The 25,721-nt window shown below is 41.5% G+C and overlaps 1 protein-coding gene across 1 annotated transcript in view; it reads right to left on the minus strand.

Moving 5' to 3' along the window:
- The window catches only part of LOC132268566 (uncharacterized), a 36,427-nt gene that overhangs the window by 4,214 nt on the left and 6,492 nt on the right, over positions 1-25,721 (minus strand). The window contains exons 3-8 of the mRNA XM_059769400.1: positions 25,575-25,655; positions 16,982-17,134; positions 16,461-16,624; positions 16,224-16,371; positions 16,005-16,127; positions 14,003-14,090 (exon numbers count right to left, since the gene is read on the minus strand). Coding sequence (XP_059625383.1) covers positions 14,003-14,090; positions 16,005-16,127; positions 16,224-16,371; positions 16,461-16,624; positions 16,982-17,134; positions 25,575-25,655 — 757 coding nt within the window. The remainder of the gene's footprint in view (positions 1-14,002; positions 14,091-16,004; positions 16,128-16,223; positions 16,372-16,460; positions 16,625-16,981; positions 17,135-25,574; positions 25,656-25,721) is intronic.

Below are 25,721 nucleotides of genomic sequence, written 5' to 3' on the forward strand. Positions count from 1 at the left end.
AAAAAAGAGTTAGTGTTTATAATCTGTTTAAAAAAGGGTAAATTACCCTCAGATCCCCTGAAGTCAAAATTGTGGTCAACTTCCCTTGAGGTTTTGCAAAATCACTCTGAACAACTCTTACCATCATTGGCCAGTCGAAGGGGTGAATTCAGAATGTTAGATATTATTATAGGGGTATTATTGTATTTATTCTCATCTTAATATATGAGTTATTCTAGGGTTCTGACTACATGCCTCTTATTTTTCTCAGTTTTCTCTCCTCCCTCTTCTCTTCTTCTAACCTAACCCTAAAACACACACATACAAGCTTCAACTTGGTATCAGAGCAGAAGATTGAAGGCTAGGAAACATTTGTATCAAGTTTTAGGAGATCAGAAAAGCTGCAGGTCATCATTTGTATGCTGACGTCAGCAGCTGGTCAATGCTCGCCAGAATTTCCTAGTAATTATGGTGGGTTTTGTTCTTCATTTTGAAGCTCTTTTGGTGTAGTTTCAATTTTTTTGAAACATTTTCTGGATTTCTGCCCCTTTGTTTTGATCTGCTGTTTTGGAGTTTTTTTGGCTGCCTTTTTGCTTCAATCCAACCAGGGGTGGCAATTCGTGTTCGCGGGTCGTAATCGTGTCATGTCGATTTAAGGGTATTCTACTAAACAAGCCCAACCCAAACATAACCCTTTTAATAATCGTGTCAGGAATCCTCAACACTAACCCGACCTGTTTATTAAATGGGTTACACGTGTAACCCGTTTAATGACTTGTTTAATAAAATCAAATATTTTATTATTTAAATTATTAATAATGCTCAATCAAACATTAAATACTAGAAAAATATAAGTTTTAATCCAACCAAATTACTAAACAATCTCTAATCTACAAAAGAATAATTATAAGATACAAGTTTAGATAGTTATTTTGGAACTTAAATAGAAATTTGTTTATGACACGTATAGTTAAACGGGTATAAAGGGATTGAACCCCTCAACCCAAACACGACACGATTAACTAAACGGGTTAATCGTGTAGACTAGTTTACGACCCGAACCCGTTTAAGGTTAACCCAAACCCGTTTAACTCGTGTCGTGTTCGAGTCATGTTGGCAGGTCGTGTCAAACTTTACCACCCCTAAATCCAACACAGAGGAATGTGTTTTAGATACTTGTCAAAAAAAAAAAAAAACGAATGCGTTTTAGATATTTGAATCATTGTCTTGAATTTGGTTGCAAGATTCAAAGAGTTGCATAGATTTTAGCCAAATTTATAGTCTGGGTGTTTCAGCACTATTTTGCTACTGCTTGCCACTGTTAAGAACAATTTACTATTGTCCAGCACTGTTTGATTCTTTTTTGCTACTGTTCAGAACTGTGCAGTTACTACTTGGCACTGTGTTAATGCTTTTCAGCTTTGTTTGCTACAGATCAGCAATGTTTTTCTATTGTTCAGCACTGTTTGAAAAATTCTGCTACTGTTTGAAATTTTCTGCTACTGTTCAGCACTATCGGCGCTGTATTACTATTATTCAGCATTGTTTGAAGATTCCTGCTACTGTTTAAAATTTTCTGCTACCATTCAGCGCTTTTCGAAGATTCCTGCTACCGTTAAAAGATATTTCTGCTACTGTTCAACACTTGTTTTGCTACTGTTCATGCACAGATTCCTCCAATATAATGAATTTGGAATGAGACAGGCCTTAATTGTTGCTTGCTAGTTGATTATTGGATCTAGAACAAATTATTTGGCTTCAGTGTTGTTTTTTGGTTTATATTTATTGCCAAGTCCGGAGGCCTTTCAATCTGGTTTCACATTTATTCTAAACCTATCCGACATTGTCGTACTCATCCAAATTTTGCTCGTGGCTGATTATAAACCACGATCTTGTTTTAGAGGTGGTTCCCATGATGGTGACCGTCCTACTGAATGTGGTGACAAGAAGTGTAATAACTGTGGCGGTTCAAATCGTAGTGAATCTTATTGTTGGAAAAAATGTGGCAAACCAAATTTTGTAGTTCAGGCTACCGGTGGTACTACACAATAATTGCAGTCTAATACTACTTCTGGGCATGTACCTTCCAATTCTGGTTCTCGGGATGCACTCATTACTCAACTTAGCGCGGTTATTGAGAAGTTGCGCACTACTCTTCCATCTACTTCCACTTCTACCTTGGCTAATTCAGGTAATATTGCATGTGTGGCTCAATCCTCTCTGTCATGGGTCATTGACTCTGGAGCTTGCTCACATGTCTGGTACATTATCTTTATTTTTAGATTTAAAACCTATTAAACATCACATTGTTTTAAGTTTTAACTGATGGTTCCTCTCGGCCTGTTCTTGGGAAAGGTGTCCTTCATCCTACCAATTCATTATCGTTATCTTCTAGTCTTTAAGTTCCAAATTTTCCTTTTAATTTGATTTCTGCAAGTCAATTGACTAAAGAACTAAATTGCTCCATAACTTTTTTCCCCCACTTCACGTGTTCTTCAGGACCTCAGGACGAAGAAGATGATTGGTTTGGGACATGAGAAGGATACGTTATATTACGTGGATCTTAGTAAAATTCAACCTGTTTTGGCATCAGACTTGAGTGCCATGGTCGCTCCTCTTCAATGGCATTTTCATTTAGGTCACCCATCTTTGGCAAAGTTGCGGTTAGCTATTCCTACATTGAGTCATGTTTCGGTCTTAGAGTGCAAAGCTTGTCAGTTAGGCAAGCACCATCGTAGTTCCTTCCCAAGTCATCGTCAGAGTTGTCAGACTCAATCCTTTAATTTAGTCCACACAGATATCAGGGGTCCATCTTGAACTGCCAATTTGAATGGATTTCTATATTTTGTTATCTTTGTTGAAGATTATTCTCGAATGACATGGTTATTCTTGATGAAAGAGAGATCTGAGTTGCCTCGTGTTATTGCTAAATTTTATAAGGTTCTTCGATCTGATAATGCCTTGGAGTGTACACAATCTATCATGAATTCCTTCTGTGCAAATCGTGGTATCATTCATCAGACTAGTTGTGCCCACGCTTCTCAACAGAATGGTGTTGCTGAACGAAAGCATCGCCATCTGTTGCATGTTGCTCGTACCTTGTTATTCAATATGCAAGTGCCAAAATATTTTTGGGCTGACTGTAATCTCATTAACCGCATGCCCTCTGCGGTTGTGAATAACCAAACTCCTTTTTCTCTTTTATATCCCGGTGTCTACCTTTTCAACTCACTCCTCGTGTTTTTGGATGTGTAGCCTTTGTTCATATCCTGGATCCTGGTCAGGATAAACTATCTCTGCGTGCTCGTAAATGTGTTTTTCTTGGATATTTGGGTACCGTTGTTACAATCCCAAGTCTCGACTATACTTTGGGAGTGCCGATGTTACCTTTTTTGAGTCCACTGCTTTCTTTTCATCATCTGGTCAAAATTTGTCACTAGATCTCATATCTGCTCGTGAGGGGGAGCCTTCCTTATCTTCTCCTACACTTTCGATGCCATTTACTCCACATTCTAATTCTACTCTTCCGAAGTCGGTAGCTCCACCTTCTAATCCTCCTTTGCAGTTTTATCAGCGATCTAGCTCTCAACCTGTTGTTTCTCATGGTCCGGACATAACATCCTCTCAGCCAGAGATTCATGTTCTTCCATCATCGACTCAAAATGCTGATGATTTACCCATTGCATTGCGTCGAGGTAAACATTCTTGTACTCAACATTCTACTGCTAATTTTGTGTCCTATGCTCGTGTGTCTCCCTCCTTGCAATCTTTCGCTTTTACGTTGTCTTCTATTTCAGTCCCCTCCTCTTATCAACAAGCTCTATCTTTGTCTGGATGGAAACACACTATGGATGAGAAAATTAGTGCCCTTGACAAGAATCAAACTTGGGAGCTTATTGCTCTTTCCCCTGGGAAACAAACTGTTGGTTGTCGCTGGGTTTATATTGTTAAATATCATCTTGATGATTTAGTTGAGCGCTTTAAGGCATGTTTAGTTGCCAAAGGATACACATAGACCTATAGGGTTGACTACCTGGAGACCCTTTCTCCTGTGACCCGCCTTAACTCAGTATGAGTCCTTTATGTAGCATTTTGCTATTCCTGACATTTGTATTAGCTTGATATAAAGAATGCCTTTCTTCATGGAAACTTACAGGAGGAAGTTTACATGAACCAACCGCCTGGTTAAGTGGTTCCTGGTAGTGAGCATCTCGTGTTTCAATTGTGGAAGGCTCTCTATGGCCTAGAGCAATCACGTCATTCTTGGTTTGATAGATTCAGTGTTATGGTAATCGCATATGGCTTTCAGCGCTCCACTTCTGATCATTATGTCTTTATTTGTCGCTCTTCTGCTCGTATTATTATTTTGATTGTCGATGTTGATGATATTATTATCTCTGGGAACGATTCTGCAGGTCAATATTGCTAAGTTGAAACATCATTTGAACCATCAATTCTATACTACAGATTTGGGTGCTCTTCGATATTTCCTTGGGATTGAAGTTGCTCGTTCTTGCAAAGGCATCTCTCTATCTCAACGAAAATACGTTCATGATCTTCTGTCTGGGACTGGTCTGCTAGGTGCTCAACCGATTGATACTCCTATGGATACTTCCATCAAACTTGATGACGAACAGGAGGAGTTGTTTGGGGATGTTGGTCGATATCAACGTCTAGTTGGGAAATTGATTTACCTTACTGTAACTTATCCTGATATTACTTATGTTGTTGGTGTCGTCAGTCAATATATGCATGCTCCTCGTCAACCTCACTTTGAAGTTGTTTATCGTATTTTGCGCTATTTGAAGGGTGCCATTGGGATTGGCTTCTTGTATAAAGCTTCTTCCCTTTCTGTGACAGGGTTTAGTGGTACTGACTGGGCTGGTAGTCGCTCTGATCGACAATCTACATCTGGTTATTGCACCATTGCCGGTGGTAACCTTGTTTCTTGACATGGTAAAGAGCAAATTGTTAGTCCTCGCTCCAGTGCTGAGGTAGAGTATCGTGTTATGGCTCACACCGCTTCTAAAATGTTATGGGTTCGCTCTCTTCTTCATGAAATGGGTATTGATGTTCCTACTCCTATACCGATGCATTGTGATAATTAGGCTGCTATCTTTTTTTTTTTTCGATAAGTAAAATATATTAGAAGGCGTTCAAAAGGGGAACGCGTCCCAAGCTATACAAAAAACTGAAACTATGATCTCAAGGAGTCCAAAAAGTCCACAATATCCTCAATGGAGGAAAAATCTCTCCCCCAACCCCAACAAAAAAGAGTACAAATAATAGAAAATTTCAACACCCCAATGGAGGACTCATTCCCATCAAAAGATTTTCTATTCCACTCTTTCCAAATGCTCCACCAAACACAAAAGGGGGTTACCCTCCAGAAGACTCTCGCCTGAGCCCCCACCCAATGGCCCCTCCAAATATCGAGCAATTCCCGAGATGTCCGAGGTATAACCCAATGAATACCAAACAAATCAAAAATGAGACTCCAACAATCATGAGCCACAGGACAATGCAGCAGCAGGTGATCCACTGACTCCTCATTCAACTTACAAAGACAACACCGATTAACAATAATATGTCTTCGCTTCCTCAAGTTATCCAAAGTCAAAATCTTGCTCCAAGCTGCAGTCCACACGAAAAAGGCCACCATAAGAGGCGCCTTGGACAACCACATCGTCTTCCACGGGAAGGAAACGCCATGAAAACCAGAAAGGCACACAAAAAAAGACCGAACCTGGAACATCCCCTGAGAAGAGGGCACCTAAATCAGGGAGTCAACACCAGTGCCCTCCACCTCCTGTCTGTACAAGAGAGCCAACAAGCCAGTGACATCATCCAACTCCCAATCCTGAAAAGATCGCCGGAATCGCACATCCCAAGATAACCTCCCGCTATCAAGGCGATAGCAGTTAGCAACCATAACATGTTTGTCAACAGCAATTCTGAACAGCCTTGGAAACAAAAGAGCCAAAGGACTATCCGCGCACCAGGGATCCTCCCAAAACCGGACAAACCTTCCATCCCGAACTTTGAATCTAACATGTTTGGAAAACTCGTCCCAACCTTTTCCAATGGCCCTCCACACCCCTACTCCACTAGCAGACCTAACTGGCCTAGCTGACCACCGCCTTCTCTCCTCCCCAAAGCGACAAGAAATAACCCTTCTCCATAATCTATGCCTTTCACTGCCGAATCTCCAAAGCCACTTACCGAGGAGAGCACTATTAAAGGGGGCCAATCTCCGAATCCCAAGCCCGCCCAACTGAAAAGGCCTGCAAACCTACTCCCATCTGACAAGATGATACTTAAACTCCTCTCCATGACCCCCCCCAAAGGAAGTTTCGTTGTAGCATCTCAAGACGTCCAACAACCGAGGCTGGAACCCGAAAGAGCGAAAGAAAATACGTTGGAAGGCTTGACAAGATGCTTTTCACTAACGTAACTTTACCACCCTTGGAGAGATATTGTTTTTTCCAACCAGCTAATCTTCTTTCAACCTCTCAATCACCAGGTCCCAACTTCCTACCCTCCTGGCCGAGTCCCCCAGCGGCAAACCCAAATACGAGATAGGGAAACGTTGTGTCCCACACCCTAAAAAAGCAGCCAGAGTGTCCACCTCCTGAACCTCCCCCACAAGGACAAGCGCACTCTTGCCCACGTTGACTTTCAAACCAGAGACAGCCTGAAAGCAAACTAAGACACATATCAGATACCTCAACTGGGACACCTCTGCCTCGCAAAAAACAATAGTGTCATCCGCAAAGAGCAAGTGAGAAATCTCCATTTGCTGAACGGAGTCGGGACCGATCTTGAAACCCCTGATAAAACCCAAATCCACCGCCCTTCTCATCAACCTACTAAGAGCCTCCATAACAATAATAAAAAGGAACGGGGAGAGAGGGTCCCCCTGCCTCAGACCGCGAGAGCTGCCGAAAAACCCCGCAGGGGACCCATTCACAAACACCGAAAAACTGACAGTGGAAACACATGAAACAATCCATTTCCTCCATCTCTCACCAAAGCCCATCCTCTCCAGCAGGTAGAACAGGAAATTCCAGCAGACATGATCATAGGCTTTCTCGATATCCAGCTTACATAGAACCCCAGGAGCCCCACTACACAATCTAGAATCCACACATTCACTGGCAATAAGAGCGGAATCCAGGATCTATCTACCCCCAATGAAAGCATTCTAAGACTCAGAGATAACTCCATCCAAAACCTCCCTCAAACGAAATGCAAGGACTTTTGCGATGAGCTTGTAAATGCATCCAATCAGACTGATTGGTCGAAAATCCTTATTATGAGAAGCACCACCCTTCTTAGGAATAAGAGCAATAAAAGATGCGTTCAGTGATTTCTCAAACCGCCCCGTGGAATGAAACTCATGAAAAGTGTCCATCACCTCGTACTGGACCTCTCCAACAGAAATCTCATAGTAAAGCCGTCTGGGCCTGGAGCCTTATCACGATTACAGCTCTTAAGGGCCTTCAGCACCTCTTCCTCTGAAAAAGGATTTTCCAACCCATCTCTTTCCAATGTAGAAATAGAATCAAAGTAAAGATCATCAAGACGTGGCCTCCATCGAAGAGGCTCAGAATAAAGCTTTTGGTAGAAAGAGACAATACCGCTACGCACCTCCTCCTCCGTAGTCAAAACTGCACCATCCACTCACATCCGCCCAATGTGATTATTCCTCCTATGAGCATTAGCGGTTCTATGAAAAAACTTGGTATTCCGGTCTCCCTCTTTGAGCCATAAGGCCCGAGATTTCTGACGCCACGAAATTTCCTCTAAAACTGCAATCTCCACACATTCTGCCTGACAAGCTGCTCTCCTACTGCGTTGGGATTCAGAAAGAACATCCTCCCCTTCAAGTCTATCAATCTCGACAATATCAGCCAAAGCCCTATTCTTTCTTCATTCCAAACTCCCAAAAACCTCCTTATTCCACCTTTTGAGATTATTTTTCAGAATACGAAGCTTTCCTGCAAGAATAAAACTCGACGTACCCACCACCAGATTCTCCTCCCACCACGAACGCACGAGTCCCTGGAAGTTATCCGCACGAAGCCACATATTCTCAAATTTGAAAAGAGTGCAACGAGATCTCAACCCTCCACAATCCAAATCAAAGGAATGCCAGGAACTTCTCTTCCCAGTCACCGGAAATCAAAAATCTATCAAGGTGAGAGAGAGTTGGTGCTTCCCTTCCACTGGACCAAGTGAAAGAAGCTCCCTCAAGAGGAAGATCAATAAGCTAATGTCCATCAATAAAGTCAGAAAAGTGCATCATAGCCTGAGTCCACGGACCTTCTGTAGATCTCTCCGCCAGGGACCTAACCACATTAAAGTCACCTGCCACACACCAAGGAAGAGACCACCTCCCCTTCACCCCACTCAACTCCTCCCACAGACCATCCCTCACGTCATCATCAACTGGCCCATACACCCCAGAAAAGCCCCAAGTGAAACCATCCTCCTCCATCACAAAGGCACAAGACAGAGAAAAAATCCCCCTAAAAACATCCACCTTAGCCATCCATCTTCTATCCCACATAATGAGAACACCGCCTGAAGTCCCAACAGAATCCAGCGCCTCCCACTCCACAAACCAGTTACCCCACAAACTCTTCACCATCCGATCAGTCATAGAATCAATCTTAGTTTCTTGAAGACACACCAACTGCACCCCCCATTTCCTCACCGCCATCTTCACCACCTTTCTCTTGCCCCACAAAGTCGTAGCTTCATAAGGAAACGCTCACCCCCATCACCCCCTTACCCCTCCCTCCTCCCTTAACACTCCCCCTCTCCTTCCCCCCCTCAGAAACCCTATCATAATTCACATCAGAAACCAAATTCCTAAGCTCCCTTTCCCCTTTCCATAGAGAAAGGTTTTTCTTCTTCCGGCTCCTCCTTCTGGAAAACTAAATCATCTCCCCCTCTCCCTTCTTCCGTAGCCCGAAGAATTGCTAAGGCCTGATCCCGATTGCCGTTGCAAGAGACACCCAGAAGTTCACTAGTGACCCCAATATTAGCCTTGACCCATTCCTTTCCAGTATCTCAGCTTTCTGTCTACACACCTCACTGCCCAAATCCTCTAGAAGAACAATAGCCAGGGGGTCCACCACCCCCAAGTTAGCATGACCCTCCTCCTCCCACAACATCAGATCAAGAGACCTACTCCCATCTCCCTCACCTCCCTTATCCACCACTACCTCCTCAACATGAGAAGACCAATCCTCACCATAGTCCAAAACACCATCCCGGATGAAAGGGTCCGGATTGCAATCAACAGTTTGAACATCAGGCAAAAATATGTGCTTCTGCAGTTCCTTTACCAAAAGAGAGGCTGATTCATCGCTGAGGGAAATGCGGATGTCTTTGCCCACACAAACAGTCACCAAATCAGGCACAGAACCCTTCAAACAAGTCACTGGGCCATCTTTTAGAGGAGAATAAGGCCTAGCCGATCCACTCAAAAGAAGCTTGGCCGACCTGCCCATTTCCTCCCCTGAGGAATCATTATACCGGGACGTGGAAGAAAACTCCGAGCATGTCTCAGCAAACCCGGCACACAACCGGTTGAAATCCCTGTCACCAGACAAACAAACCGTCCCATCCCTTTCTGATGGCCCATCATCCCCAAAATCAGAGCCAACCGTAGAGCTCCTCACATCCACCGAGTCACCCTCTATAACAGGCGACAACATCTGCTGCCTCCCAGCAAAAACCTCCTCCCCCTTGCTTCTCAACAACTCACAAGAAGGAATAGAAGAAGAGAAAGAAGCTGATGGAGCGTTCCGGACATGAGAAAAAAAAGACTTACCGAGGCACGAATGAGAATCCTTACGGGCGACCCACTTCTGTTTGTCCTTTCTAGTCCATTTCTTTCTGGGTTGCTTCAAAAGATTCCGAGAGAGACCCTCCTCCTTCATGGACTCACAATCACCATTATCATCTTCACCCAAAGACCCAGACTGCAGAGGGTTAAATCTATTACCCGAGAGCCGGTTCTGACAACACGAACCATGCCGGAAAGACTTCGGACAAACCCCATCCCCCTTCGTCATGCTCAAACTCACCTTCGCCCAGTTCGTCTTTTCTCTCCTCAACCAAGACCGGAACATAATGGCTATGGTTCCTTCCTGAAATGGGCTGCCCACCTTGAAATGAAATTGAGAGGTTTTTATTTGGGCCCCATTTAACCACCCTCTCCTTAGCCAATCTTGGCTTAACCTGGGCTGGTCCAGCAACAACAAGAGGCCCAGCAAGCTTAAGGCGTCCATCCCTCTTAGCGGGCTTTGAGGGCCGCCCCGGCCCAGAAGGAAGCCTAAAAAAAAAACTCATGCTTTTCCTTCCCAGTCCTTTTCGAGCCTTTAACATGAGCCCCACGTTGGAGAAGCCCAACCTCATTAGGCCCAAAAGAATTAGAATTCAAAAGGCGCCGAGGATCACGAGGCTCAGCATGTGGAGGAGCAGCTGTCTTCCACTCACAACGGGCGTCGTTCCTCCTCCAACCACGTGTCACATGAGATTCCTTCCCACTGCCACTCGCCTAAGGCGCGTGGCTTCTCCCACGTCCCTGACCTTGAGTCCGGCTGTGCTGCACCTCCACCTTTTGGAGCTCCGACTTAGATCTACCTCCACCACCAGATCTGCGAATCGGACAGGAGGCAGCCGACGCCACCGATGATCCTAAGACACCATTTCCAGCATAAGTCCCAGTCAGCGGGACCATGGTCGGAGCAATTTCTTCAGATAACGAGATTCTGAACACCCACTGACCATCCTCCACCACAATACTCACCGGAATCACACCACCGTCAGCCACAGTGATCACAATCCTTTCCGTGTCGCTCATCTCGAAGGCCTCCACTTCCCGAAAACCTCCACACACATCACCAATGGCGACGAAAAGCTTCTGGCACCAAAGATGCAACAGCAGACCATACAAAACGACTTGCCAGAACTTATTCCTCAGCCTCAAACCGGAGCACCCAACCCTGTAGTACCAGAGATCAATAAAGAGCTGAGCCTCACCCCACACTTTCTTGCCCCAATCAAGGACCTTATGAGCCTCCAACGCCGACGGGAACCGGAACAACAAAAGCCCGTCCGGCAAGGAGTTAACCCTAACCCCACCCGAAATCAACCAAGTCTTCGTGGCCCAATCTTCAATCTCCTCCAAGGATCCCACCTCTCTGTCAAAACGCCCAACGAGGCAAGCCCTAAGAACCTGTTCGCGAGAGGAAGTGCTGGGCCTATCCACCCTAAACATATGATCCTTCTGAGAAGAAATCCGTTCCACCTCCCCTTTAAAATCCAGACGAGGAAGACAGGCAACCTCCAAAAAAGACAGCTTCTGACTATCGAGTGCTTTATTGCTAATAATCCCGTTTTTCACTAGCGCACCAAGCACATAGAAGTTAATTGCCATTTTATTCGCGACAGGTTGATGCGGAAATAGATTGCTACTCCATATACTTGCTCTGACGACTAGCCAGGTGATATTCTTACGAAGCCGGCTCATGGTGCATTTCAGCGGTTGGGCTCCAAGCTGGGCATGTTTAATCTATATGCTCCAGTTTAAGGGGAGAGTTAGATATTATTATAGGGGTATTAATTGTATTTTACTTATAAAAAAAAATAAAAAATTATAGGGGTATTGTTGTACTTATGCTCGTCTTAATATATAAGAGTGAGGGTGTAGAGTTCTAACTACAGACCTCTTATTTTTTTTCAGATTTCTCTCCTCCCTCTTCTCTTCTTCTAACCTAACCCTAAAACACACACATACAAGCAATATACCCATATATGAAGCAAGATGACATAAATGACCCTATTCACTTTACAAAATGGCCATTTTAACCAAACCACACATATATATCTATATAGACATATATCTCTCCACTGCTCACTACCCTCGCCTCTCTCTCTCTCTCTCTCTCTCTCTCTCTCTCTCATGGAGTACAAAATGCCATGGACAGCACACTACCTTCATGAGAAATAAATTGAAGCGAAAATTGGAAGAAGATTTATCTCGAAAATCATCACCATATTGTTCGGAAGGTTTGAACGCAGGTGAACCTCCTTGACTCCATTTTCCTATTGATCGCGTAGACCTAAAACCCATCAATTGGACTCCGATCCAACCATTCAACCTTATCCCAGCATATATATAGGTTCAAATATAGATGGAGAGGAAGAGAGAGGATGTGCACAGAGGAAGGAACTGTAGTGATTAGATTGGGAAGAGAGAGAGAGAGAGAGAGAAACGATCATGGCGTTTATGGAAAACTTGAAATTTTTTACTTTCCAGTTTGGGGTTTCTCATAATTTGTTCAAGACGGTGATACTGTTCTTCAAACTATACCACTGGAATAAGCTTCACGTTTTATAATTTCTCTATTCTTTTTATGAGGGTAGATAAGGTGGGTAGATAGGTTGTTGCTTGTTCCATTTACTGATTTTTTTTGGTGTAGGATAGGATTGAATCACATATATTTTGTTCAGGTCTCTGTTAGGACTGTGGGATACCTTGCAAATTGATCATACATAACACTAATAATGCATAACTAGTTTATCTCTTAAATTCAACTCTTTTCCAACTGATCATATATATACTAATAAGGAGCAGCTGGTTGGAATTCCTCAAAGAATGATACTAATAGTTGGCTTGTTCATGTCCTCTTTTACAACCTATTTTTTATGTTCCCCTGTTTTACTTGAATTGTGTATGCGTTTGTATGAGTGAGTCTCTGTGTGTGTGTGTGTGTTTTTTTTTTTTGTGCACGCACGCGAGTGAGAGAGAGAGAGAAAGAAAGAGGTGGCGCTGAGAGGTGGCGGTTGTGATGTTGGTTGTTGTGTGTGTATATAACTATATATATTATGTAGTCTATGTATAATTATTTAAATTTATTAATTTTCTTTGCTTACATCAGCAGTGAGGTAATCAAATATAATTATAAAAGTGAGGGCATTTTCCTAACGGTCCCAACTCTGATAGGTGGTGTGGAAGTGATTTTTCAAAAGATTTCATCTGTGGGTATTCAATAACCTCAGGGGGTTTGAGGGTAATTGACCTTCTAAAAGTATGTTTCAAATAATCACTTGTAGATTAAGGCTATGTTACATGGACTTTTCAAAAATAGGTGAAGTACCCGTGTCGGACACAATACTAACCTACAAGGGTATGGGATAAGTGTCCTACACTTTTGGTTGGACATGCACCCAAACAACAAATCCACTAATTTAAATTTATTATATTATTTCTTCAAAACTAGTGAAATGCCTATATTGAACAACATAAAGACATTAGTTTACTCTAGGGAAGAAAATGACAATATTAGATAGAATGAATATTTAGTAGTGTCCTTTTGTTTGAGAATTTGACACGACCGACTCTTGGATACATGCTCCCGACACACCTACCCAAGTCCATGTAACAAAGGTTTATGGGTACACACTAGTTATGTCGTGATCAAGCTTACACTACTTCTATAGGGGAAAACCGAAAATCATCTTTTTGTAATATTTCAATGTTCATATGCTTTTAAACTCGTCTTTTAAAAATCTTAAGATAGTTAACCATTAGCGGTTATGCTCTCAAAATTTAGTCACGATTCTAGGTTTCTTAGAAACTTTTAGAAGGGTCACTTTTACGCAAAGATAGTTCGGTAAAATAGACATCATAAAATATTTAAACGCAGGGTCCCTCAAATTCATCCTTGAAAACTAAGTTATTATTTGTGCCTTCAGTCTGTAAAACAAAACTAAGTTATGCGCTACTGAAGTTTAGACAAGTAACAAAAAGAGAAAAAATAAAGAAGTTTAGACAAGTAACTAAAAGAGAAAAACAAAGAAGTTTAAACAAGTAAATACAATCAATTGAACCATGAATTTCTCTATGCTCTTAAGCGAAGCAATTTCCAGCAAAACATGTTGAGCATGGAGAGAAAGGGGGTGACCGGGTGGGGAAAGCAGAGATAGAGATATATGTACACACCTATAATCGCTCCATAATGCATATTGGCATAAGGCTCATCCCCAGTAAGAATCTCCCACAGAACAATGCCGAAGGAAAACACATCAACCTGCCACATCAAAAAAGCAGAAAAAGAAAAGATAAATAACATTAGCGATCTATTTCTTCTTTAATGACATCTACTTCATCAACAGAAATTAATTAATTAATTAAAATAAACTGCAGGGCCAAAATGTAAGAAATGTAGACAGGAAATATGAGGATTGACTATTATAGGAGCCACCGAAGTTATTGGGCTACATCACCTTTGGAACTTGTATTTCTTTAAAGAGTTAAGAATGGCTATAGAGCCAATCCCGTTGGATTTATCAACAGAATTCATGCAGGGAATTGGGGCCGGTAAATGCCAAGTTTGGAGTCTATTGAGACTAAGGCTGTTATGGCCATCTGATCGACAGCATGTTGCCATCTGATCGGTTACTTCAGCAGACACTTATTTTCATCACAAGAGTGCAAATGACGCTTGGGATATGTTTGAGGCCCTAAGTGAAAATTCCGTACAACATGCTTCTTCCTCTAGGTCTAGGTCCGCTCCTGGTGTCCAAAAGGTTGAAAGTTTGTATGAGGTTGAAAAAAATCAAATATTAGGAATTGAATCATTACTTTGTTAATAAAAGTGAAAAAATTGGAGGCTTTTCGGGAGAAAGAAAATAAAGAAGCATTGGAGGCTTTTTAGGAAAATCGTAATCGGGTTATCGAATTTTTTGTTCAATCCATATCCGACTAATCGGATCGGATTCGGATTAGAATCCGATCCATTGACAGGTCTAGATATACGATTATTTTAGGATGTTTCCTACAACCTATATTGACGACATGTACGTAGTGATTGGGATGTTACGTACAATGTTATAGCCTATATATACGTATATGTTAGAGGGGAAAATAACCCTTAGGATGAGAGCTTTCCATTGATGCAAGAAACGGCCCCAATCCTTCCCATTTAATTCAATCTTTATACATTAAAACGGTCTAGTGACTGAAACGGTACCTTGATTGAGGTAATTTCATTCGAATATTCAATCTTTACTCATTAAAACACTATTTGTAATTAATCATTTTTTTTCTTTTATTTATATAAGTGTATATATTACGTTTACCACAAGTTGAAGAAGCCGGAAAGAGAGAAAATGAGATGTGGCAAATGACATGACTTACATATTGCTAGCCCCCTAGCAATAAATAAAAGAAACAGAATGAAAGCAACGACTATGAAAAGTAAAAACTGGATAACTCCTTTTTCATAAGGATCACGGTTGCGCATTTGATGCAATTCCATGAGTTTAGTGGTGAAATCCAAGCCCTAAGTCTCTCTCATCCCACTTTGGCTATTTCTGGAGCTTACTTTCTTCGCTGCATTTTGCTTGACTCCAAAAAGACTTTAATGCACCGGAATGAACCAGCTATGCCACCTCTCATCCACGGAGTCTCGAAGAAGTGGCGGCGGCATGACAGGAGATGGATTGGGTCTTTGACATGGGTCATGCTTAATTCTTGAATGTATTAATTTCTTGAAGATATTGTGGTTGTCTTGTACTTCTACATATCATGGTTATATATATAATTAGTTCCCAAGTCGATTGCAATTAGAAATATTTAACCACTTGTTCAAATCCCACCAATTTCCACAAAGTGGTAAAAGTGACCAACCACTACCATTTGCCCAAAGTGGTAATAACCAAAATATCACGTGAGTCATTAACAAATCAAACACTCGGAAGCTGTAATGTGATCTTCAATCAGACATGTAATCATTGAAGCTTCATTAAAACAAAGTTCAAAACAGAGAATTTTCAGTATAAAATAAATTTTGGAGAAACTGGTCAGATTAAAATCTTGAGACTAGTAACATAGGTCGTATATTCAATTTCCTGAAGTGCGCTAGAGAGATCAACATCAAGTACTCAGATTATATACTTCCTTTTATAACTGCATAAAATAGAAATAAATGTAAAGACGTCACCTTTTCAGACACCTTACTGCTGCTACCATTTAATAGCTCTGGAGCCATCCACGGCAGGGTTCCCCTAACACCACCAGTAACTAATGTATTTCTTTTAATTTTTGACAACCCAAAGTCACCCACCTGCAACCAAAATAAATTTGCTCATTTAATTATCAAACATCACTTGCTATATAAATAAATAAATAGACAGCAACGGCATCACATAGCAACTGTTACCTTGCATATTGGTCGTAAAGGATCTTTCAAGTTCACAAGCAAGTTGTCACATTTCAAATCAAAATGCACAATATTCTTCGAATGCAAATATTCCATTCCAAAAGCCGCATCCATTGCAATAATGAGCCGCTTTCGACGATCAAGATATCTGGACATATAACAAATAAAACGATGGAGAATAAAAAAGGCGAGTGTTAAGTGTATTATATTCAGTAAATATATGAATAAAGATATTACCTGTCCTTGCAAAGCAAAACATGTCTAAGGGAACCATTCACCATGAATTCTGTCACGGTAGCAAGTGTTGCTCCTGGTCCATCCTGTACCACACCGTAAAATGCCACCACATTGGGATGGTGAAGCTTTGAGAGAATATCAGCTTCACGCCAGAACTCAACCGTCTGCAAAAATTATCTCTAATTATCTAAATATGAAACTAGAATAATTAAAGGCAAGTCTAAATCTTCCTTAATCAGAAAAAGGCAATGAAATTCAGGAAGAAAAAGGCAATGAGAAATGAACTCATAAGCACCTAACTAAAAAGGCCCAATCCCAGCCATATGAGATCGGCAACATAAACCTCTCCTGCCTCATAATCTGTATGTCAATCATCTTATGATAGAAATGTGATTTCAAATGATTACTGTAGGTTTAATTATAAAGAACTGACAGTTTACTGGTTAATATTCGTGCTTAATTTATCAATAAAAAGGAAGAGAAGTAAATAACAAGATATCTTTGATATAAAGAAAGCTCACCAGCCTCTCTTGCTCAGATGAACGCCCTGTGAAACAGCTTTTCTTTATTCGCTTAATGGCGACATCTGTTCCCCTCCATTTTCCATGATAGACAGTCCCAAAAGTTCCAGAACCTAATTCCTTCAGCTCTTCAAGATCTTCATTCTTAATGATCTGTGTTACGGCAACCAAAATAGAGAATCAACAATAAGTAACTTTAGTCAATTAAACAATCTCCATATGGACCATTATATATTTCGAGTACACAAGCATTTGAGATAAGTTGGAACTTCTGACGGTAAGGATTGGGGATGGAAGTTTATTTAGAACTCAATAGAATTTCTTTCTCTTGGTATAGAAATATCAACAGCACAATGATGAGTATAGCATAAAATTGCTTTCGGGAAAATTTTACATAAAAATGAAAAAGCAAACTTAGACTGAATTCCATTCATTTTGAAAGACACGTGATTTAGAATTTCTTATTATATTGATGGCAAGTAAATATAGTCTATGAGGCTCTCTGAACCTACAAATAAGATGCCCAAGGAGTGAGTCAATTCAGCCTTGCCAAAAATCCCCAGAGACCCAAATATACCCAAATGATATAATGACTGTAGTTCTTACTTTTTTTCAAAAGGTCGTTATAGTTCATACTTGTTTCACAAGAAAAGACACAAGTAACATCCTCCAAAAATGAAATATATATATTACATTGTGACATCCAAAAACAAGATTAATATCTAAAATATAGCTTCTATCATACACCTGAGGCTCCTTCTATCACCCTGCCATCTGTAGCTCAACATTCGTCTCTATTTCTTGTCACCATCAGCCTCCATGGCTTATTGCCATTACCATCCGTAGTTTATCACCACTAGTGTTCATTGCCTATTAGTATTAGCCTGCACAACTTATCTCCGTCAGCCTCCAAGTATCCTCACCCTCAGCCTCTATAATTTCTCATCACAAGTTCCTGTGGAATCATGGTCTACCTTACCAACTAGCTCATCCAACCTTCCCTAAGGAACTTGAGTCTCCCATTCCATGACAACTAGCTTATGTCATCTAGTGCTCATCACTAGGAGATAATCATATTCAACAGGCACCTCTACAAGCACACACTTGTTGCTTAATGCAGTTCAGGCGCTCCAACACGGGACAATGACTGTCATCTTAACCTAATTTTTATAACTGATAGTGATATCAGCATTCAGCTTAAACACTTCTGTCAAGCAGAGAGATAAATGCGGGTACAGGTCCCATGTAGACTCCATATTGACAACCATTCACCATCTCATGCTCATGCCTTAACATGTCCCTCAGGAGGATTTCAAGCTATGTTACATTGACGAGGCTACACGTATATGTGTCCAAGTGTAGACCTCCCTAACCTGCAAATTGTAGGAAATGGTACCCCTTGCTTGAAAATTGATATATATCCAAATCTTGGATACAGGTGTGTTGCACACTTAAAAACATAACATAAAAGTGTAACGATGATGCTATTATTCCATAAATATACTCAATACTAATATACTCAGAAGTAGGAAACCCTTATTTGCTATCAAATTTGAGATTTTTTTCTTTTTCTATCATCATCACAATTAGAGGATCCAGCTGTCCAATTTGAGTACATGTATTGGGCACATCCCATATCGATACACTTGTTTGGAGCCAAGAGAATTGTTGATGCAGTGCAAATGTGTTCAGATTCATGAGAGATAGGGAGAGAGAGAGAGAGATTGAGAGAAAATGTATGTTCTGTATTCCATCTCTTCAGCCCTCTAAATAAGGCTTATATAAGAAAAGGGTTAGAGACCCTAATTACATAATTACACAATAACCCTAACTACTATGGGTAATTACATAATGACCCAACACTATAAAGAATATACATTCTAACACTCCCCCTCAAGCTGGAGAATATATATCAAATAATCCCAGCTTGGAATAGATAGTCTTTAACCGATTATGACCCAGTGCTTTGGTAAACATATCAGCTAATTGATCTTCAGACTTCACAAATGGAGTAGAGATGCTACCACTTAATATTTTTTCCCGAGTAAAATGACAATCAACCTCAATATGTTTGGTTCTCTCATGAAATACAGGATTCGATGTTATGTGAATTGTTGCTTGGTTATCACAAAACAATGGAGTAGGAGTTTCAACTGTCAACTCAAGTTCTTTTAGAAGATTTTGTATCCATGTCAACTCACTAGTGGTATGTGTCATTGCCCTGTACTCAGCTTCAGCACTAGATCGAGCTACCACAGTTTGCTTTTTACTCTTCCATGTAACAAGATTTCCTCCTACAAACGTACAGTAGCCTGTAGTAGATCTCCTATCTGAAGGAGAACCAGCCCAGTCAGCAACTGTAAAACCTTCCACCCTGAGATGACCATTTCAATGGTATAGTAATCCAAAACCTGGAGCTCGCTTGAGATATCGGATAATCCGAAGAACAGCAATCCAATGTGACATTCTAGGAGCTCCCATAAACTGACTTACAACGCTAACTGCATATGAAATATCAGGTCGAGTGATAGTGAGGTAAATTAATTTCCCAACAAGGCGACGAAATCTGCCTGGGTCATTAAATAGATCACCCTCATCAGACACAAGTTTTGTATTTGAATCCATAGGAGCATCAACCGAACGGCCACCTAACATACCCGTTTCTTCTAGCAAATCCAACACATATTTTCGTTGAGATAAACTTATACCTTCCTTGGATCTAGCAACTTCAATACCCACGAAGTATCTAAGTTTACCCAAGTCTTTAGTGTGGAACCGATTTTGCAGAAACAACTTCAACTTAGCAATGCCTGCAGAATCATCACCTGTGATCACAATATCATTTACATACAACACAAGAAAGATGAAGCCAGCTTTAGTGCGCAAGTGAAATACCGAATGATCGGTCTGGCATCTGTTAAGACCAAATTCTAATGCCACCTCAGAGAATTTCCCAAACCAAGCCCGCGGAGATTGTTTCAATCCATACAGGGCCTTTTTAAGGCGACAAACAGTGTGACGAGACTCCCCCTAAGCAACAAACCCAGGTGGTTGCTCCATATAAACTTCTTCAACCAAGTCACCATGTAAGAAGGCATTTTTGACATCCAATTGGCACAACGGCCGGTTACAATTGGCAGCAGTGGAAATAAGAATCCGAATAGAAGAAATCTTAGCAACAGGAGAAAAAGTCTCATCATAGTCAACACCATAAGTTTGAGTGTACCCCTTTGCCACTAGAAGAGCCTTCAACCGCTCAATAGACCCATCTTGAAGGTATTTAACTGTTTAGACCCACTTACAAACAACCGGTTTGGAGCCCGAAGGTAAGGGAACAAGATCCCATGTTCCATTACGATGAAGGGCATCCATTTCATCTACCATGGCTTGCCGCCAACCCAAATCAGAGAGAGCATCCTGCAATGTCTTTGGAACAAAAGTAGCAGATACTTTGGATAAAAAACAAGATAAAGAGGATGAAATATGACGATAGGAGACAAAGTTAGAAATGGGATGAGCAGTAACACACGACCGAATACCTTTACGAGGGCAATAGGCAAATCAACAGGTAAAGGCGTCGGATCCGAAGACTCTGAAGGAGATGGAGGGAGCGAAGTAGGCGGTCGAGGTTGTCGAGTATAAACCTGCAAAGGAACAGCAGACCGAGAGGGAACCGATGGCAGAGGTGGCTCAGAAGTAATATCGAGAGGACTAGTAGAATCAAAAAAATATGGGATAGACTCAGAAAATGTTACATCAGCACTAGTGAAATAGCGTTGGAAATGAGGACTGTAACACCGATAGCCCTTCTGAGTGCGTGAATACCCAAGAAAAACACATTTAGTTGCACGAGGGTCGAGTTTATCAAAACCAGGTCCAAGGTTATGGACAAAACACACACAGCCAAAGACCCGCGGAGTCAGATTAAACGATACGGAGTCGGGAAATAGAACAGAGTGAGGAGATTTACCGTGTAGCACTGATGAGGGCATCCTATTAATAAGATGACATGCCGTAAGAACAGCATCACTCCAAAAACGTTTGGGAACATGCATATAAAATAAAAGGGCACGACAGACTTCCAGAAGATGGCGATTTTTACGCTCAGCTACTCTGTTTTGTTGCGGAGTATAAGTACAAGAGGATTGATGAATGATGCCTTTGGCATGAAAATACGTCTCAAAAGGGTCCGAGAAATATTCTTTGGCATTGTTAGAACGTAAAACTTTAATGGAACACCCAAATTGAGTTTTGATTTCTTTGCGAAATATTTGAAAAAATATAAAACAACTCAGAACGATTTTTCATTAAAAACAACCAAGTCATCCGAGAATGATCATCCACAAGAGTCACAAAATAACGAAATCCCTTAATAGAAATATGTTTTATTAGTCCCCATACATCTGAATGAACTAATTGGAAAGGACTAGCCACACGATTATTAGCTCTTGGCTTAAAAGATACACGACAATGCTTACTAAGCTGACATGTTTCACAAGACAGAGACTTAACATGACTAAGACCGGGAACTTGACGCTGCAGAACTAATAGCGAGGGATGGCCGAGACGACAGTGCCACTGGAAAGAAGACAAAGATGATTGAAGAGCCGTGAGAGATGGTGCAAGATCGAAGTAATACAAGCCACCTACTTCATGTCGCATACCAATCCTCTTCTTCGTCTTGAGATCCTGAAAAAGACAACAAATTAAAAGGGAATTGAGGAACATATAACACAGAAGAAAGGGACATAGAAGGGGTAAGAGGAACAGTTCCCAAACCCAAGACTTTAGTTGATGATCCATTAGCAAGAGTAACACTTTGAGAGGAAGGAACAGACTGAAAATCAGATAGGAGATGAGAACTACCAGTCATGTGATCGGATGCACCAGGGTCAAGAATCCAGTGACTCTGACTAGAGGACAAAAGACATGCAGGGGCACTACCTGATTGAGCCAAGGACCCCATGGAAGATGAGGTGGACGTCCGGTGTTGAGACAGAAATTGAGCATACTCATCACGGGGAATCGTGACCATAGCAGTCTCAACAGCCACATGTGGAGCAGTGGATGTGGCAGAGAGAGAAGAATCCCCATCACTAGCAGTCACTTGATGTGCATAGGAAGAAGATGGCGGTTTTCCGTGAAGATCCCAACAGTAATTGACCGTGTGATTGGTAAGACCGCAATGAGTGCAAATTTTGGAGTCTCTGCCTTTGCCTCGACCACGGCTACGGCCGAAACGACCACCACCACCACCTCCACGAGAAGACTGAAAGCCACCCTGGTTCACAACTAAGGCAGAACGTTCACTGTTAGAAGGAGCAGTGACACCACTGGAAGTACTGCCTGAAGAGCCACTAGATAAAGTGGCACGCTGGAGTCTGGATAACATATCAGGTAGAGACGGAAGTGTAGAGCTACCCAAAATCTGTGCACGAACAGGTTCATACTCTTGTGACAATCCTGTGAGAACCCGAACAACATTAAAATCCTCACGTTGCTGCTGCATGCTTTTCACATCAGAGGTGATGGGTTGATACATATTCATTTCTTCACACAGTCCCATTGCTCGTGAGAGGTATTCTTCTAAACTGTGAGTCCCTTGCTAGAGATCAAAAAATTGTCTACACACCTCATAAACTCTGGTTATATTACCAGCACCAAAATATAACTGTTGGAGTCGGGTCCATATCTCCTTGGCAGTGTCCAGATATAACAGGTTGGAGCTAATATGAGGTTCAATACAATTCAGCATTAAGGAGATGATCTGAGCATCTCTTTGTTCCCATGAACTAAAATTAGCATCACTGCTTTTGGGTTTATCTTGAACCAAATGATCGCCAAAGCCTTTGGCTTTCAGGAAATGGCCACTGACTTGGCCCATAAAATGTAATTTTTTCCATTAAGCTTGACTGAAGTCATGGGAGGATTAAAGGATACAGGAGATAGGAGATCGGAACTGGAAGCCATGGAGAAGATTAAAAAAAAAAAAAGAACCTGGGAAAAATGCAGAATCGGAACCGGGCCGGCTCTGGGTCGTAGCTGGCACCGGGCCGGATCTGGGTCGTAGCTGGCACCAGGTCGGACCTGGGTCGGATCTGAAACCGGATCGGATCTAGGTAGCCGGATTGGATCAAAACAAGTCTCTGCTATCCCGGTTTTAGTAAACCAGGATTGGAATAGTGTAGCTGCGCCACCAAACAAGGCTGTTCTCCTTCACAACCCACTAACAGACTCCGGCGAGCACACAGCGGCGACACCACACAACCTCCGCAACTTCCGACCAAGAAAAAAGAGGCGAATCGATGAAGCTTCACCTCTGCCAACAACAACGGTGGATGTCGGCGAGCTTGTTGACGATCGATGCGGCAACAACACAAGCGGCCAAGGGGCTTCAGATCTGACGGCGACGAAGGAGGCTGCAAATCTGACGACGACGACGACGGGCTTCAGATCTGACGGCGACTAAGGACGATGTTCTCAACCTACCGGTGACACGAACTTCCGACAAAGACACCAACGATATACTCACGATTCCAGTCGCTCTCATACAAGGGCAACACACTTATTGTTTCCCACACCCATGAATTTATACCGCTCTGATACCATGTTCAGATTCATGAGAGATAGGAAGAGAAAGAGAGAGAGATTGAGAGAAAATGTATGTTCTGTATTCCATCTCTTCAGCCCTCTAAATAAGGCTTATATAAGAAAAGGGTTAGAGACCCTAATTACATAATTACACAATAACCCTAACTACTATGGGTAATTACATAATGACCCAACACTATAAAGAATATACATTCTTACAGGAGTGCTTTCTTCAAACAGTTGAATATCCTTAGAAGACAAAACTGAGTTTCCATTAATAGATGCAGCTGATGGTGTGATCAGATTGTGTGTTTATTTATGGGTCTTGAGTCATTTATCGAAGTTTTAAATCTGTTTTTATTTCATTTTTAGGATATTATTGTTATTCAATTTTTATTTTATAAGTCATGTGCCTTTTAAGTGAGTCATGTGACTACTTAAGGACTGTTTTGTCGTTTTTTATCTCTTTATTCTGCTGGACAGAATACTAGCCTTTAGATTACATTTATATGAAGGGCTGGGATTAAATCTTTGCTAGGGCATCCCTTGTGTCTCATAAAAGGGTTGATCCAAGTTGTAATCAGCAGCATTATCAATATATTTAGTCTGTTGTAGCAGCTTTTTACCTCTCCCTTTCTTTGGGATTGAGTTGTGGGTGTTTAAGTTATTCGTTAGCTTAATCTTGCTCTCTGTTTTTCCCTTCTTCAGATTTATTTGTTCTCTTTCATAGCTGATTGCATTAAAAGTACTAGCTAAAGTGTGTGATAAAATGAGGTTCCTGCCACTACTCTGCACCAAAGCAGAGTTTATCAACGCCACTATAGATGGTCCCAGACCCTTCCAACCCTCGAGCATTGTGACCACCAACTAGAGGGCGCATACCAAAGGAGAATAGAAAAAAGATTGCGGAACACGTGCTTCTCATTGAAAATGACAATGTACTGGGCATGTCTCCCTAACTCCAAGGTTGTCATTCGCGTGTGCTAAGGTCACACATGTGGCCTTCTCTATAAATACCACCTTCACTTACAAACGAGAAGTCCTATTTTCACTCACTCCCTATACAGGAGGATTACTCTGTCTTCGTATTTCATCTCTCCCCTTTCCATCCTCTTCCCCTAATCCAATCATTGTCCTCAAATCCTCCCTTGTGATGTGCACAAACCCTAATACCACAATATGTTTTTTTCTATTTGCAATGCAAAAGCCAAATCAATTTTTATAGGATGGCACCCAAAAGGGAGAAAAAAAATTTTGTACAAAATATAGAAAAGCATGGTGAATTGATTTGGAATTAAGTGGTGTGGTGGTGTTAATAAAAGTGGATGCCAATAGTGGCAAAGGCAGCTGCAATTAAGAGTGGTGGTGCCATGGTGGTATGGAGTGGCGGCATTGAGGTTGGAAGTGGCAGCAAAGAGCCGGCAGTGGTGAAAATTTAATACTTGACGCAGAGACAGTGTTGGTAGAATTAAAGCAATGCATGAGTAAGGGTGGCGTGTGGATGCTTTGGCTGTGGTTTCAGTTTTGGCAGTAGCAATTGCACAAGTGATGGAGACAGAATTGGTCGTGACAGTGCCATTTTGCCATCACTGGTGATGGTAATGGAAATGTTGGGAATGTTGATGCGGATGCTTGGTGGTTGTGGGTGTCTTGGCAATATGACGGTGTTTGTTTGAGGATTAAGCAATACTGAGCTACAACTTAATTGTTTTTCCTTTCAGAAATCCCAAAAAACCTGAAATCTTTCTCTCTCCCATGGTGTTCTGCTCATACAAAAGAACTTTGACAATGTCCAAACCAAACATTACCATTTCTATCTGAATTTATCTTGCTTTTTCGCTACCAAAAGCAAGAAGATACTTCAAGATAACATTGTCAGAACCTTATATTTTTAATAGGATATAATGTAATAAAGTTGCAAATAAAAAATTTGCATAAACCTTTTGCAGGTGTGCCAAAAAAATTCATAGCACATCTGTAGTTGAATTGAATGGCATCATACCTGCAAGGTGCTGATATCAAACTCTCCTAGAGAAAGATCAACAAGAGATGCACCAGTATGCTGAGCTTCTAACTTCCCATCCTTAAAGTGATAAAAATAAATTAGAAAAACCATTGAAGGCAAGCACTTTGGTTAGAAATATATGGT

Source organism: Cornus florida, unplaced genomic scaffold, assembly GCF_030987335.1.
Source record: "Cornus florida cultivar Cherokee Brave unplaced genomic scaffold, ASM3098733v1 CherokeeBrave_3.0.0_Hap2_Chr01, whole genome shotgun sequence".
NCBI classification, from domain to species: Eukaryota; Viridiplantae; Streptophyta; class Magnoliopsida; order Cornales; family Cornaceae; genus Cornus; species Cornus florida.